This window comes from Betta splendens, chromosome 3 (genome assembly GCF_900634795.4).
Source record: "Betta splendens chromosome 3, fBetSpl5.4, whole genome shotgun sequence".
Taxonomy (NCBI): Eukaryota; Metazoa; Chordata; class Actinopteri; order Anabantiformes; family Osphronemidae; genus Betta; species Betta splendens.
In genome coordinates this window covers 17482045-17498919 of record NC_040883.2, presented here as the reverse complement: position 1 = coordinate 17498919, position 16875 = coordinate 17482045, and the positions used below count along the sequence as shown (strand labels likewise).

The 16875-nt window shown below is 44.9% G+C and overlaps 1 protein-coding gene across 2 annotated transcripts in view; it reads left to right on the top strand.

Annotated features, from left to right (window-relative positions):
* gpc5a (glypican 5a) overlaps positions 1-10870 on the top strand; it is a 77929-nt gene extending 67059 nt beyond the window's left edge. Inside the window, exons 9-10 of one of the 2 annotated variants that reach the window (XR_003785395.3) lie at positions 9529-10360; positions 10489-10870. Coding sequence is in view for 1 of the 2 variants with exons in the window: in XM_029145006.3 (XP_029000839.1) it covers positions 9529-9689 (161 nt within the window). In the remaining variant the exon portion in view is untranslated. Of the gene's footprint in view, positions 1-9528 lie in introns of both variants that reach the window. The other variant, XM_029145006.3, reaches the window with a different exon arrangement.
* Positions 10871-16875: the final 6005 nt, after the last annotated feature.

Here is a 16875-nt window from a genome sequence, read left to right as displayed (position 1 = left end):
CAAAGCGACACGGGGCCTCAGAAGAAGCTGCGGCTGTTTTATAACCTTCTCGCTGCTGAGCTGTTTCTATGAGGTCCTTATCTTCAGCGAGGCGAGCGCTATCAGTGGCCTAATCGCCCATAAGCAATTCCACAGCTGGTCTGATGAATTTAGGCCAAGGCTTTTGGTGTGTGATCCCAGGGAATAATGCTCAGAGCTGCCTTTGTTTTTCCAAAGGTTAATGGAAGGTTAATAAGGGAGGGAACAGCGCAAATTCAAAATCCTTATTATGCAAATTGTGTTGCCTGAAAAGAGTAATATGTGGTGGTGATGTGATCATTCTAATTAGCAGGCTGTCTTTACAGAGTTTCTAACAGATCCACCTTTGAGGTAGTGTATAATTTGAAGCAAACATCTCATTAAAGTCTCAAGGCTGACACAAGCTGATTACTCAAACTGTGAAATAATTCCTGATCAAGGTGTTTCATTAGAAGCTGTCGAACTGATGGCGATCCACTCCAGTTAACAATTGCCTCCTCCTTTAATCATCTCTTTTGTGATGGTGTGATTACTGCGTACACAGCTCAGTGTTGACGGCTGATGCCGAGCTCGGCGTGAGGCTCACGCATTGGGATGCACCTCCCAGTTCTCGTCCGCCGTCCCGTAAACGCGGCCGCACAGGAAATGACAAAAACGCATTTCCACATTGTAATTACATGAAGCTCTTATTATGTTTGACTGATAGTTACGAATGACATTTTGAATCGCACAGGAAATGTGAGCAGGCTTAACGACGCCTTCATTTAAGCACCCACTGAACAATTATCCCCCAAAGACCCAGTAAAACGCTGGATTACATTAAATATATACTGTACAACCAAAAAAGAAACAATTAGGAAAAATAAATCAGACATTTCTTAGATGTACATCTTAATAAAACAATTGAGGCAGAAACCTGTTACCTTATGTCGGAGTCCAGTATTATTTAGTACTGACTATTAATTGGAGGGACGATGTAACAGGATGACCTTTATCTGTTTATGTGGACCTGATGCTGTTGCATGTTGCCTTCACTTGAGCTTAACTCTCAGCAAGAGCTGCTGCTGCTGGCGAAGGAGGACAGAGCCAGGAAGCAGCAGGGCAGCTTTTGCAAAGACCTTTACCAGAACATGTCAATTTGATCAGGCCTGTGTGTTTTGTTTTCCTCGGTGGGGAAAAAAAAGGAAAGCATGAAATATTAAACGCATCCCCTCCTCGTTTTAACTTACTCTGACTCTGTGTGATACAATATTAACGCGCTTGTTTTCAGCACTCGCCGAGCATGAACATAACAAATGATGAAAAGATCAAATCCAAGACGCGCGGCGTGTGAGTAGTTCATCAAACCCTCCTAAGTCCAGAATATTTTCATTATTAATGAACGAATGAGTCATTCATTGTTCTCAACATTTCAGATGATTTCTGATTACATCATCATCAACAGGAAGTTGGTGCATAAAGATCAGTCTAAACTACGTTGAAGATCTGCACACAAACTCTACTTCTGTGACAGCTGCTGTGACAGTTTCATTCATTGCTACACAAAGTTGTGTGTGCAGAGCTCTGTCCAGACGCCCGGCCGCTAAGAGCAGGGTGTGGACACAGCGTTTACAGAGCTGTGAGTGTTCCCGGCTCATCTGTATTCTGCCCGCGTGTGCAACCTGAGAGTGAGTGACTGGCGGTCAGAGCCCGGTATTGACTGCTCTGAGGATGTAATAGAGGCTGGGGTGATGGGATCCAGGGCAGGAACACTCTCACTGTGGCATGTGCAGCAGAGCCATACAGGATATAACCAGGGCACTTAATCATTCTGCTGGCCTCATGCAGACATGCACTGGGCTCTGTGTTTTAGAATAATGCCCCCGCCCTAAATTAGATTCTATCGATCCTGCTTTTCTCTATAACGGCACAAACAGGCGGGATTCTGGCTTCATTGAGGGGTCAGACCAGACGTTTGGAAGACTTTAGCTTTAAGCAGAGGAGGTAAATTAAATCAGACCGAGGGCGGTTTGACCTGATTCAAGGTGATCGGTCTATTAGGAGATTGTACGACGATGTTTATTTTGCGAGAACAAACTTATGTCTGTTTTAGTTATTTAAACCACGGACGGCAGACGGTAGCGGCCGCAGGAGGCGGCGGTTTCTTTACACAGACCGTGATGCAACGTGTTGGCGGTAAACACAGTGTGCGCTTGTTTACCAACCTGTCCAGTCGCCGTTTGCTTTGCAGGGGACAAGAAAGCCAGTAAATTTGGCATCAAACAGTTGACAGGTGTCACCAAGCTGAACTTAGGAGAAAGTTAGAGAGAGGCAGAAAATTGATTCCACTTTCTATTATATTTATTATATTTTAACTGAATGTTAGCAGAAGAATTTTTGTGCATCAGGCTGCTGTGACCTGCTGCTGCTGTGTGTGTGTGTGCTACAGTATAAAAGCCACGGGTCTGGAGGAAAACACCAAATAATACAAACTCACTGTCGTCTTAAACCGGCTTTTCATTAAACGCCGCATTTGTACAGATGATGTAAATGAATGGAATTGTGCGAAGCGATAATATATTTGTGTGTAAAGACTTTAATTTATTCCCCTTCTCTGGGCGGCGGAATCTAATTGAACGGGGATGCCGTCTTCAGCGCGGCGCCGATATTAAATTGTTGAGTTTGAGGACGGAGCACTCAGCCTTCTCTCCAAGAGGTCTCAGGTGGTTTCTCTTCATTTAGCTTCTCCTCTGTTGATCTCGTTCTCGTGTAAACAAAACAATGCTGCAGGAAAAACGGCCGCTGCAGAAACGAGCACGCGCCTTTTGATCCGCTGCTCGCGCCGCGCGCCGATCGCCCGCGTGCGTTCACACAGGAGCACGTGTGCCAGTAATAATTCACCCTTTCTTGTTTGTACTTGGATCATCATTAAAAGTGACGGGTTTCCAGCTGAGCTGTTTTTTCTCGCACAGCTGATGACATAACCGCTGTTCTGAGTAAAAACCTAAACGAGGCCTTGTGACGTCGCATCCTGATGGACAGGATGAGCTTCAGAAGCATTGGTTTTGATGGAGACACTCTTCTTTTGTGTCAAATGATGTGGACGGCTTTCAGAAATAAGGCGCTCTTTTCCTAAGCCTTTATGAACAAGATTAATGGAGACACCTGAGAGGACGACGGTGGTGGAGCCCGTGTCACCTTTGGTGGGAGTGAGGACGCCTTTAAACGGGAGGGAGATGCAGTGAACACGCCTGCCGTCTCGCGTTATGGGCTCTCATACGAGTCTGAGCAGCGACGAGGGGAATCAATATGTAGATTCAGATGAAGACGTGCACGTGGGGCAGAAAAGCGTCTCGGCTGCTGATGTGTTTGTGCTCAAGCGTCTTTCTGAATTTAGCAGTTTTGCCCCGGACTGAAAACGGACGGTTGAAGAAAATCTTCCATAAGATGCCGAAGGAGGAGAAAATAGGAAAAAAGCTGTTTCTGGAACGCTGGTGTTTGGGAGGATCTAATGCATCTGATGTGTGAAGAAGAGAAAAGGCATCGCGGCCGCTGATCGATAGCTGTTACAGCAGCTGAGGGCACTTTAATCGCTTTTGATCAAACATAAAGTCGCAGCAGAAGTAGACACCAGACTCAGAGAAAGAGCCCAGAAAAGAAAATCAATTCAGCGCGTTTACTACTGTACATGTACAGTAACAGGGAAGTATTGTTGTGGCCACATGGACGAGCTGGCTCCTCATTACAGGCTGCTGCAGCTTCCTGTTAAGATATTATTGTTGTTTTAGCAACTTCCTCACCTTAGTTCTCTGTGCTGCATCGGTCCAGACCCCTGAACATATGGAACATTCATGAGCACCTCTGATGAAAGCGTTTGAGCACCTTCGGTTGCCATCAATGCTACACACAACAAAAGAATGCTTTTCACGCTCTCTTCATTGTTTAAAAAACACTAATAAAAAAGTCAAATTGCAACAACCTGCACAAGCGTCTTCGACGCGAACGCGCGCCAGACAACTTGTATCAGCGTCATCATTATCAACGGCAGCTGCTCGTGCCACACGTATTTGTTGTTTGCGATTTATCAAACATCTGCAAATGTTTTCCCCATTGTCTTGTGTGTTTGACGCTACTTCCAAACGTTAATAGAGTCCCAGGCTGCCGCCTTCACGCTCGCTTCCCACTTCTTTCTGTCATCTGCTTCTAATTCTGCGCCGACGGGAGGCGTCGTCTGCCTTTTTCCAGAAAAGCTGCCGCCGCAGCTCGTGCGCGAGGCTCCACGTTCCATTTGGCAGTTGTGAAATCACACGCTCTGCTGTCAGAGAAGACAGTGAGGAGGCTGATGAGGAGGTGACGGGAGGGAGGAGGACACCCATTGTTGCATTAAATTTAGGATTAAAAATTAACCTTTGAGTCTGAACGCAGGACTAATATTCACTCCCCCTCTTAACTATTAAACTAAATACAAACCTTTAGGAAAAGGAGGATTAGAAAACCCAATCGCTGCTTTACGCTATTTCCCGTAATGCTGGTGTAATCCCTCTAACTTCCCGTGTTCACACCGGCCTTAAAAGAAGATTCTAGGACTTTTCTCAGGTTCAATACTCAGGTTTATTTCTGGCAGCAGGCGGCCTAACAACGCTGTCAAATAACACAGAAATCAATGTGGTTAAATGGTGCTGAAGCTCCCACACTGGGAGGGAGTTAGCAGCGAGCGCTCCGGAAGCCAGCGCTCCCTCGGAAAAGCAGGTTTGCACAAATGTACGTAGGCTGATTAGCGTGTTTATCATCTCCAGACCGGGGATTCATTTCATATTTATGCTGATACTGAGATAAAAGGACTGATCTCAAAGAATAACAACCTGTCAAACATTGTGACCTTGCTGTAGAAGCAACATTCTGACCTCTCCTCGATTCCTCTTGATTTTCTGTACGTGCGATTTATTTTCTCCTGGTGTCAAATGGCTTCAGATCTTCAAACAAAAGCAGCGTAACATGAAAGAACCCATGGAAATGATCAGTGCGTTCCTGCGGCGAGATGCAGATTGTGATCTTTGTGTTGAAGATGAATCCATGAGTCTGAAAACGGCTGAACTGTGACCGTAATGCGCAGAAGCTTGACAAACTGGAGCGGCTCATAATAACCCTGTTACTTCTGCAGAGCTGCAGGAGATGTGGACACAAAGGCACTTTCCACCGCTGCAGCTGTGCTGTTTTTCCTGGTGCAGTTAGTGCCGTATTGATCATCGTCGGTCCGAGTCCTCAGAAATCAGCGTGTATCGATTTCTCTTCAGTCGTGGAGTCTCTTTCTGACCCATGTCTTTCTTGGGGCCGAGCACCTTTTTAAACATCTCGCCCTCGGTGCTGAGGGTTTACCAACATGTTATTACTGCAGCACCGCCCAAGACATTTCTCAAGCTTTGTTGCTCATAGATCCAAACAGAGAGACACTAAAGCTCTTAAATGCTGGAATCCCAATTTCCTTTGACTGTGGATACTTCCGTTCCATGAGTTTCCCTGTCAGGTTGTCGTGTTGAGGGATGAAGGGAACGTTCAAGTCCTGCATCTGGACCCTCATTATCATTCCTACATGGTCCAATAGCCAGAGGGTTCAGCAGCTAATAACTGCACCACAGTCTGTCAATACTCAGATATTACAGTGTGTAACACGCCTGTTTGTAATGTGCCAGATGAAGGCAATCAACTTACTGAAGGGAGTTTGAGAAAGTTATAGCCTGTTTGTGATGCACAGCTGGATGCTGCGTTGCCGAGCGCAGCCTCCTCTGCATCCTTCAGCCTCACATACTGCATCGTACCTTTTTTTGAGCGTGGGTCTGGACGTTCCGGGCGTCACCCTAGAGAACCGCGCGCGTAGAGGCCCGTTGTGCATTATTAAACAGGATCTCATCCGCGTGACGTAATCGCGAGCGCACTTAGGAGCTGCTTTGGGACGTACGCCCGTGTAATGTGCTGCAGCTCCGTGCTGCTGTCAGTTAACGTGTGTTACACTGAGGGTATGAAGCGTTTTAGCACAGATGCTACAGTGGCTGAGCGTTTTTTTACTACTGTAAGTACGAGCGGCGATCGTGGGCCTGAGGCGCCGCCTCCTCCCTGCGCCGAGGAGGTAATTGCTCGATTTCCTCCTCGGCTCGTGACAGACAGCGGTAATAAGTCTTACGGCCGCTCGAGATCGTTGTCGCTTGAACGTAAACAGATGTTTCACGTCATTTGGGGAAATGACGGATGCCGTTGTTTTCCTTGGAAGACCGGCCTCTCGGAGGTGCTTTCCATCCTGCCGCTCGCTTCACGCTGAGCGCGCGAGTCACATAATGGAAGCAGTGTCGGGTTTTAAAGTGCGATCATTTGGAACATGATTGAGACATGAGAGAATGGTCCGTGTGGGCATCAACGGCTCTGGGACCCGGTACTTCTTATATGTCTCTTTGTTGCCTAAGATTGAAATTTACTAAAGGAAACAAGACAAATGTTGTCTTTTTAATTTGTTAATTATTGAACCTTATATGTTCAGTTCTTTCCTTTAAAAAACCCTGCAGGTTTGGGCGGTGGGAAGATATTTTTATTGTTACTGCAGGACTCAGAGATACATTGTGTCATTCTGTCCGTAGCTTGTTGTTGCGTTACCTCGAACCATGAAGCTCCAGTAGGAGGAAATGATTGAAGTGTTGACGTTCAGTGCTCTTGGGTATAAACTCAGACGGATTAGCTGGGAGCTGTGTACCTTCAAATAGCAGCCTGGGGACTCCTCTGCAGTGAATCAGCAGGCAGTTAATCTCAGACCACACCCAGACACTTTAACTCATACTGTGCAGTTGCTGGTTCTCCCATTAATCTCCATCCTGTTTCCAGACAATCTGGCGTATAAAGTTGTGAAACAGAATATTCACCGGCAGAAAGCATCCAACGCGGTTGTCAATCTTCCCCTGAGTGGACACGCATTCGGCCCAAGGCCAGACTGTGCTATGCTCGGAGACATGCAGGAAAATGAAACGGCCAAATGTGAGACCTCACTGAGCAGGTCCGCTTTGTTTGGAGCGGTTGCCGGGAGAAAACCTCTTCTGATTATAAATAACACGTCTGAGGTTCTGAGAAAAACTGCATCTGAGCAAACCACAAGGCTTCAGGAACAATGTCCTATGGAGAGATGAGACCAGAGTGGAACCGCTTGGCCTTAAGGCCCAGCAACGTGTTGGGCCAAAACACGCATTTGAAAGTCACTGAATCCACCCAGAGTTCTAGAGGCAAATGTGAGGCCATCTGTCCGACAGCTCAAGCTTGGCTGATATCAGGTCACGCAGGACGATGATCTAAAGCACAAAGGCTGAGACGGAGAAAACAATGTGGGAGCCGGATAAAGTCAGACAAGAAACAGTGGCTACTCTGGCCAGTTTCTAGGCTTCACTTTGGTTAAATAAACATGAAAAATACAACTTAAGTTGTATTTGACTAATTACTGTAAAGAAAAATATGATCAATTAATTAATGGATTAAGATTAGTTTCATCTGTTCACATCTGAAAACATTGAACTCAAAGAGAACTCTGCGTGTGACTCTACACGTGTCAGCAATCCATTTAATACTTTTCCAGCTTTATTGTTATAACTGAATACATTACATACGATATTAGGGATTCTTGCAGACAAACAGTAAGTAAATGTTGTGAGCCTGCTGGGAAAAGGAATTACAGGCTATTTCGGCTGCACCGAGTGGAGTCCACAGAGTACAAATGACCTCTGCAGCTGGTCTTATTTTTCTGCTAGTAAGATAAAGTTTGATAACAGGGCTTTTATAGACTCTGAAAGGGTCTGGGTTAGAGTAATCCCGTCCACGACAGACTTATGACCCTTGGGCCTAAGTGAAAAACTGGAAAGTGGCAGAGCAGCAGGTCATTTATTGGGGCTCAGCCGCCCTCTCTCCCTGTGGGGATGAGCCAGGATGAAGTCTGGGGTGTCCTGAGGTGACATCAGCGGGGCTAAAGAGGGCTCGCCGCCTCACTCATTTCCCCCCTCAACACTTGAGGGCTCCAAAGAGGTGTAAACAGTGAGACGGACGTTGACAGGCGGCGCCGTGCAGTTGTCTGAGTTGATATCTGTCGCAGTGGAGGTGCAGTTTAAAAGGTGTGGAGCAGGAAGACTTGAGTCTGAGTCCAGGCAGTTTGGGGGCTTTTATTTTGAAGCTTGAGGAAAAAAATAGAAAGAGTTTTTTTCTCATTGTCTCATTTACTGCATTTCCAAGATGTTGTCTGGGTTTAATGTTGCTCTTGCTTAACATGTTTAATTCAGCAGCCTCGCTGGGTTTGACGACGCCCTTCGCAGGAAACGGTGAAACCAGCGCGAGGAGTCGGTGGCGGAATGAACCAGAGGCTCCAGATGTTTTCCGCTCCAGTGACACACCGTGCACTGTGTCATTTACTATTTACCTATGGGCACAGGCGCCATTAGAAAGAATGGCACCATTGGATTTGGGCGAAAGCGCGATGAGGATGACATCACCTAAGCGTGTTTGTTTGTTGTGGAGCTTTATTTAATCAGGACGCCGAGGACAAGCGAGACCCGACAGCAGATTACGCGTGTACAAGCTCATAAAGGAACAGTTCATGCACCCAGTCATCTACACGCCACACACACACACAAATACACACACCGACTGGAACCTGGGGCTTTGGTTGCATTTTGAAATATGCTTCACAAGTTCGATCTGCTCAAAAAAAAACTCACCTCTTTCTAAATCTGAATAAGAACAGAAGCATAATGGTCTTTCCACAGTTTCCATGTCATAGAGAAATGAAAGAAAATACTGTATGTCATGTAAAGAGTTAACTAGTCCTATTTTTGGTCCTGTGTATTTTGTAATGACACCGTACACTTCCAGCCGTAGCACTTAGAACAATTAGTCTGATGGCTGCTGACACCAAGGAGCACATAAGATGCTCTCCGCCGCGCCTCAGGGAAAGACATGGAGGATGAACGCAACCCACGGTTGCATGGGTTCACTATAAATAGGCAGGTGGAAAATGAGTCCCGAAATAGTTCAGTGGGAGCAGTAACGCGTCGCACGTGTGGCAGATGTGTGATGTTTGCGTAAAAACCTATTTCGATTATGTATCCGACAGAAGAAACGCATTCTGTCAGTAGGAAGGTGCTTCACAGTCATTGTGTCTATTATTAGTCAGTAGTTACAGCTTCCGGGTTGATGGTTGACATATTGTCTCTGCGTTTGTCTATTTTAGGTATTTAATAATAAATTAGTAATATTAAACCCTAACAAAGCCCATTCTATCTGTTATTGTCAGTAAAATATTAACATAAAATGTTGATGGATGACAGCAGACTATTTACTGAAAATGTGAACCCGTTTTTTTTTGAGATTGGGGTTTTGAACAGGATCAAATGGTCCGGAGAGCTTGTTCCTGTGTTTATTTTGGTCCTGGCAGGCTGCCATGCGTCTTCCATGATGATCTCACCCTAATGAGCATCATTCTGACTGACATGTCGGTGTCTGCTCTCTCCTCAGCGAGTCCAGATGTGACCGGCGATCACAAACATCATCATTATCATCATCATCACCCACCTGCCCACGGCTCGGAAGCAGAGGGCCAGTCCCGGGGCCTCCGTCTGACGGGCGCCATCTGGGTCTTGGCGCTGCCCTGTTTACACGTGTTCCTGGCCGTGTAACAGCTGCCTTTTTTTGCAGCGGGAAACTTTCAGGACTTGATTTCAAGCTTATTTATGCCCAAATGAAGGAGCTCCAGTACGTCAGGGAACGTCACTTCCACACGGTGCCGGACGCGGTAGGAGTGAGTCCCAGACGCTGGGGCTTCAGTGGCTCAGCTTTACAGATAGTAACATGTTTTTTTACCAGTTTCCTGACTTTTCTCTAACAGTAATGATTTATTTATAAAAAGCCATTTGAAAGAAAAAAAAAAAGTTCTAAAACGTATATATTTAAAGTTCGGTACTAATTTAATTGTATTTCTGCACATTGATTTGTATCTGCATATCACACTTTAACGGACTCGGCGCCGGTTCTACTTCTATTTAATGGGGTTCTACAGAAGCTGTGAGATCAGTTTTACATTGAGGACAAAAGTCTCCACATGTGCGTTTGCTCTACACAGAACCAAATACAAAGCACTTTGCTTTCGTCCTCATTATGAATCAAACAGACACACGCTGTATTCCGTGTTTTGCCAGTTCTGTATGAACAAAGAAATTGGACTCATCTGCTCCTTGTGACTGTTAATGGCTGCCATGCTGTCCTGGGTCCATTTAATTGGTACAGCTCTGGTCCAGAACTGACCTCTGATGTTCCTGCTAAGAGAAGCGGTGAAAGGAGAAGCAGACAGGTGGGAGCGAGGGCAAATTCATACTCCTCTCTTTTCTTTTTTTTTTTTTTTTGAATAGATTACTTTCCTCAGGAGTCTTTTATCGTCTTTCAAACTCACTCCCTCTCTCCCTTCGCGGGCCCATGTAGGAACTTATAGCTCCTGGAGCCACTGGTGAGGAAGAATCCAATTGCTTCTACCTGCTTCCGACTGCATGCTGCTGGTGCGATGCCGGCAGGTTTCTGTGCACAGAGAAGGAAAATGAATTTGTTTCACATGCGCTGTGTCTGGTCAGCGGCCAAGAGAGACGGGTCCTCGGCCGCGCTGCAATAACTGTTGCCTGTGAAGCTGTACAGATGCGCCCCAAGTGTAGAAAAACGCATACTGCTACTGTAAAAATGACCCACAACATTTGATGGTGGATCAAGATGGAATTTCTGTGTTGGTTTCATGTTTACAGAAGTTTTTGACACCTTATATGAGCAATAAACTATAATGATAAACATGATTAAAAAGATGATCTGAAATTAATTTACGTTACTAATCATTTGTATTATATAGATGAAATAGTGTGGGATCTGCTTCATCAGCTAAACGCTGAAAGAGAAATGCTATATGAATTTGAATTGAGCTTCAATCAGACGCAGGATGTTTTGTTAAGGGTAAAGGCAAACTGTCTCCGTCTACAGCTTGGTTCATCATCTTGTTTCATCTGCTGCCGTTTCCACCTGGAGCTTGGCCTCATCACGTTATGAATTCAAGCTGCCGGAGCAGCTGAACCGCATGCGTTGCCTCCAGCTTTTTACAGTCTCAAGGTCTATAAATGCTACGCTCAAGATTAATTATTGTTGTCGTTCCTCTGTTTTGAATTTATCGTCTTTTATGCAAAGCTTTCCTTTTGGGGGCAAGAATCTGAAATGGATGTAGTCAGTGATGGACTTGGAGACGAGGCGCGACTTCAGCCCAGCAAGTTGCAGTAAATCACAGGTCGACTACTGAGTAATGACGCTGAAGTGAGGACTGTTGGGAAGCAGACACGAAGGAGACGAAGCTAAATATAGACGTCAGGTTACGGGTGATTCTCTCAATCATTAGCAAAGAGTTCAACCTATTTGGGCAAGTTTTTATCTGATATTTCAGGCTTCAGTCATGAAGCCATTGTCACAAACGGTTTCCCTGCACCGACTGATGCTGCATCACTTTCCATTTCATATTCTGTTTGCGATAGTCATGTAACCCAACATGCTTCCTTTTCTCCATCAGTGTTCTTGGGCTTCCCATTGTCATCCATCCATTTTGTTTGGCTTGCTCCTGGTTAGGCTCCCAGTGGCTTCCAGTGCCAAGCAGAGCACACTAACCGTCCCTCGATCGAGTAACGCCCCTCAGCTGTTTCCCACAGATCCCCAAGTGTCCCGTAGCCTGCTGAGATCTGTAATCCTTTTCTCAAGGCCTTGAAATGATTTTTCTCTGGTATAAATGACTGTATAACTCATGCTGGAATTTGAAACACAAAACAAGAAAATGGTTCATAGATATATTTATAGAGGCAGACTGTCTTAAAGGTTAGGAAACATGTAATTAAAATATCTATTTAAATGAGTGAATAAAACACTGATCTTTGATTGATTATTCCGGTTTTAAAATACAGGGCGTGACGTGAATTGCTGGATGTTTCCGGCCTCTCGCCTGATGACGCCTTGGATCAGCGCTGGCACCCTCCTGACCCTCCAGATGACGGATGGACGCTTTTGCGTTACCCCATTTACTGTATCAATGGGGTAATAGTGCAATAGTTTTTACAGTAAATACACAGAGTGCAAGCCACCATCAAACAGTGAAAGCAGTCACACATGAAGCTGCAAGATTGGCTTTGTCTTTAGCATGAAATCAGTAATAAACTTAGGATTAGCAGTGAGTCAATGTGTGATTCAGGGGATCTGTGCAACTTGTCTGACTCACGAACAGCTCCAGAACCATTATAGCTCAACAAATGTCTCCACTGCGTATCCTGTGGAATGTTCAAATCATTTTCAAAGACTATGATTATTGTGGCGTTATTCATTTCAGGGAGCTGTGAGATCTGGACATATATCAGGTTGTTTTTCATCTCGCACAGAAAACAGGAAACGCTGATGAAACCTGCATTTTACTGTAAAAACGGCGGAGCCGGTGTTTGAAGAGCTGCAGTCGTAGTGCTGGAATGAGTCTGATTCTAACACACTGGTGTCTCCGAGGTAAAGCCTCAGATATTGCAAACCGTTGTCTTTGGAGTCTTTTATCTCTGCACAGTGAGAGAGACTCCTGGGACCCTCTGAGAAGCACGGCGCTGAGCGCTGCTTAAACGTATACAGAGATTAATTTCATATTCCCGTCGAGGTTTCTGTTTCACTCAAAATTATTACTGCGACCTTGACGATGGCTAACGTTTAGCCTCGACTTAGACAGGAGCTTTAATCATGGCAGCGCAGATGCACCCAGAGCTTTGTATCATTGTTAAAGTTGTTCACGGTGAAGCCAGTGTTTTCAGAAGCTTAGCTGTGCACACTGGACATGACTCGGAATGAGTCAAGGAGATGAATGGCGATGAAATGGGAGTGAGGTCGTTTATATTTGAAGGAGGTTTAGGTTTAAGTACGATAACATTGAATTTCCCAAGGTAATTGTGTTAACATTTGAGGCCTTATGACTAAATGGTATGAAGAGAACATTATTAACATTCATCTCATCTGAGTCAGTTTTTCTGGTGTCATGGTGTTTTGTACAGATGCTCGTTATCCCCAGAGGTTAAGTCCTTCATCATAACAAATATGTGGTTTTGAAATAACTATGCTTTTTTGCCGAATTGAAGTAATATTTTAGTTCATTATCAGAAAGGTCTCCTAAGGACATGATACAGTACCTGAACATCATGCTTAGCGTGTTCTGACGCTACCAATGTGCCTAAAACTCTGCTGTTCTTCAATAGTGCGGCTGCTGATTTGTTTTTCTCAACAAATCCCTTCAAACAACTGAAAGCAACAATCACTGTAAGAGCCCTACGGTGATAATGTGCCGGTCACATTCATTGTGAGGGGGAAACACGGCGCCCAGCGCTGGGCTGTAACTTGCTAATGCGTTTTTAATAGTTCCATGACAACAGCGGAGCTTTATGGCACAGGTGAGCGTGTTAAAATCAGGATGCGGGTTCTCACATGATAAAGTGAACAGATGCAGTCTTATGCAAATGCATCCTTTAAGTAGAGTCGCCAGCTCTCGGCCTGATTGTATTGTACATCACCAGCACAACAGCCAACGCATCTACTTTTGTGTGTGTTTTGTCATCACTTGCGAGTTTTCTCACTACGTCGTACTGTAAATGTGCAGGTTGCGTGTTAAGTCCGTCGCTCACTCACAGGTCTGAGGTCTGTGTAGGGTTGCGTGGAGTTCTATTGAAATGCCTCCCACGCAAACCCGGCCGCATCAGCTCGCTGTGCATGGGGAAGGACGCACAAATACAATTACGGCTCGAGCGAAAACGTTTAGCAGCGATGCCCACGGGTCGAGCGCTACCATTGACCCCGGCTGTGAAACCACAGACGTGCCGCCGGTAATCACAGGTATATTTGACTGAACATTCGCAGCTTGATTTTAACAGTAAGGTTAAGAAGCTGCAATTATTCATGACCGAGCTCATTTCTATTATTCATTTATTTCATCTTTCACTTCCACGGCTGGAGTGGACGTGGTCACCGAGCAACCGAACCGGGCCGGCCCGCTTCCCCGTCGGTCCGGCTCACAGCCCATCACGCGCCCGCAGCCATTAAGCGAAGGTACAGCCCAGCGTGACACACACTCACCTCTGCTGCGCCTGCACCGCTTTTTTTTCCTCTTTGAGAATGTGGTAAACAGTCCCATCAATATGGTGTTTTCCCGCTGCCTCCCCACCCACTGCTTCCACATTATCAGACAGAACTACAGCACAGGTTTCACTATGAACCCCCTCATCCCTCCCTCTCCTCGCTCATCACTTTAACACTCCTCTCGCTCTTTTGGAGCTCACTCTCCTGCCAAGGTAAAGATTAGGTTAATGATATATTATAATACTATTTGAGTACCCGTTTCAATCTTCCCTGCTCACAATGATGCAAATGCAGCCCACATATACTGTAGGTGGATCATTATTATTACAAGGAACAGGTATCTAAAATCTAATATGAATGACACACTGTATATTCTTATGACTTATATTGTATTTCAGTTTAATATATCTGAGCTGCCAGCGCATCGTTCACAGGCGTCTGCCAGTTCGACCTGAATTCTAAATTAGTTGCAGCCTGAGCCATGAGCTGAGAACTGGGATCAGGTGTGAGGATAAGTGACCATAAATAAGCTTGAAATAAGTGCGCGGGAGTCTAACATTTATGAAAATATTATTGGATGTACTGCTGTGAAGTCAAATGAACCTGCTGTCTGGTTTAAAAAAAAATCTAGGGCAGTTAAAGGGGAATGAGAAGCACCAGCAGATGATATAAAAAGATAAAACTGAAGAACATCAGTGTACAGTAAGATAACAAGACAGGAAACAAGTAAATAAACAGCAAAGAAAGAAAGGTGAAATTCTAAAGGAGGATGTAAAATATTAAAAGTAATATGCCCTGGCATAATATTTGTCTTCATTTCTGCTACAAAGACATTTGCTTGAAGCCGAGAGGGAGGAACGCTGTCGTCTTCATCGTCTTTATTCCCACGTCAGCTCTTGGAAGGTCAGCCGGCGCCGACCACGCATGGCAATATTGTGCGGCGCACAGCTGGAGGCTCATGGGGAGTCACTAATCCTGAGGATGTGAAAAGGCACATGCAGTAAATAGTGTCTGGTTCAGGAGGGAGCAAAAATATAATTAACCTTCCCCTTGTTTACAGACCTGGTTTATTACTATGTTGTAGTTCTATGTTCTAACAGAAATGCTCCATTTTTCAGTATTACTTCACCTGAAATGAATCATAACTTTCTTCAACATCACTTTAATGACGTTTTAGGCCAAGGAGAAGGTGCGTTTTATTTACTGACCTACTTTTCAGAACTGACACAGACATGGCTGCCACTACGACCATCCCCATGGCCACTGACCCATTTACCAGACGAGCCTACTTCCGAAATTTCAGATATTCCGATCACATAAGTCATGCTCAAATCGCGCCTCTCCTCCGCTGCTGCCACCCTTCCATCAACCCCTGCTCACTTTTATTACCCACAGTGCCCTGGTGCGAGGTGGGTGTTCGCTTAACACCGGTTCCTGACAGAGGGCTGACACATTCTGTGCATCTAGGCTGGACGCGCTGCCAGTTCCATTTACGACACAGGCGGGTGCATTATTCACGCTTCTTAATTAGGCAGCGACGAAGCAGCTTATACGAATGAGACATTTAGTAGATCGGGGGCTTTGGATGCCACTTTCAACATGACTTTGTCACAGCATACAAAAGTCAGCGTGATAAGAAATGGCACTGTGACAGAGGTGGGTGAGGATGCAGTATTTTTAGCTACACCTAATGATATTATTGTGATCATTTTAAAAAAAAAAAAGGTGCCGATGGGAACACGGTGCACACGAAACAGAGCACACAAAGTGAAAGTGACACGGAAGCTTCCGAATTATCATCATACACGACACGTGAAGACGAATAAGTGACATTTACAAGCTACATGTAAATGTTTGCTCTTCGTGATAAACTCCAAAACAAATGATTTGAGCTCACGTACATTTTCTTACAGCAGATTAGCTGTTATAATATTTAAAATTACTTAATAATAAAATAGATGGACATTTTCCCGTTTCACATTATTCATCAAGGTCCATCGCCTGCCGTCAAACCCAGAACAGGAAACAACATAGTTTCTACTGATCAGAACTTCAGTGTAAAATACGTACGTATTCATAAATGTTAGATTATTGTCACATACATTACATTGGCTTCCATTATATCAGTTCTTCTAAGCTTATTCAGAAATCCATTATAGTTCTTCACTAACTCTGCCGATTAGAAAAGATTACTACTGTTTTATCTCTATATATTAAACAGTAATTTACGACATAAAATGTGTTTATTGCTGTTTTGTCAAGTTGAAGCAGAGACAGTTGTATATATATACTATACTACTATAGTACTGGTAAAATCCTTACGTACTGTATTACAGCAGTGCCCTGAACACACCGCATCAAGTAAAAGGTCTGAGATGATTCGCAGCCGTCCAGGCGACGGTGTCTGGAACTCGTGAACTTTGACCTGAGAAAGAAGAAAGTCAACTTCCAGAAACAGGCAAAGGATTGAGTATCTTTTTTTGCTTTAGGACCTAGCGGTGCTGTAAGCCTTTACAAACTGAGGGGGATTTGTTGCCTGGCCACATGATTCATAACACTGCTGTATGCAGAAGCTTGTGTCTTTTTATTTTTTCGGCATTTTTCAGCGTGGAGACAGGACTAACCTCCCACTGGGAGGGTTTTTCCACCGGACTAGTTCTTGTCTGTGGAAGGATCAGGGAGGGGAACATCTGTCTC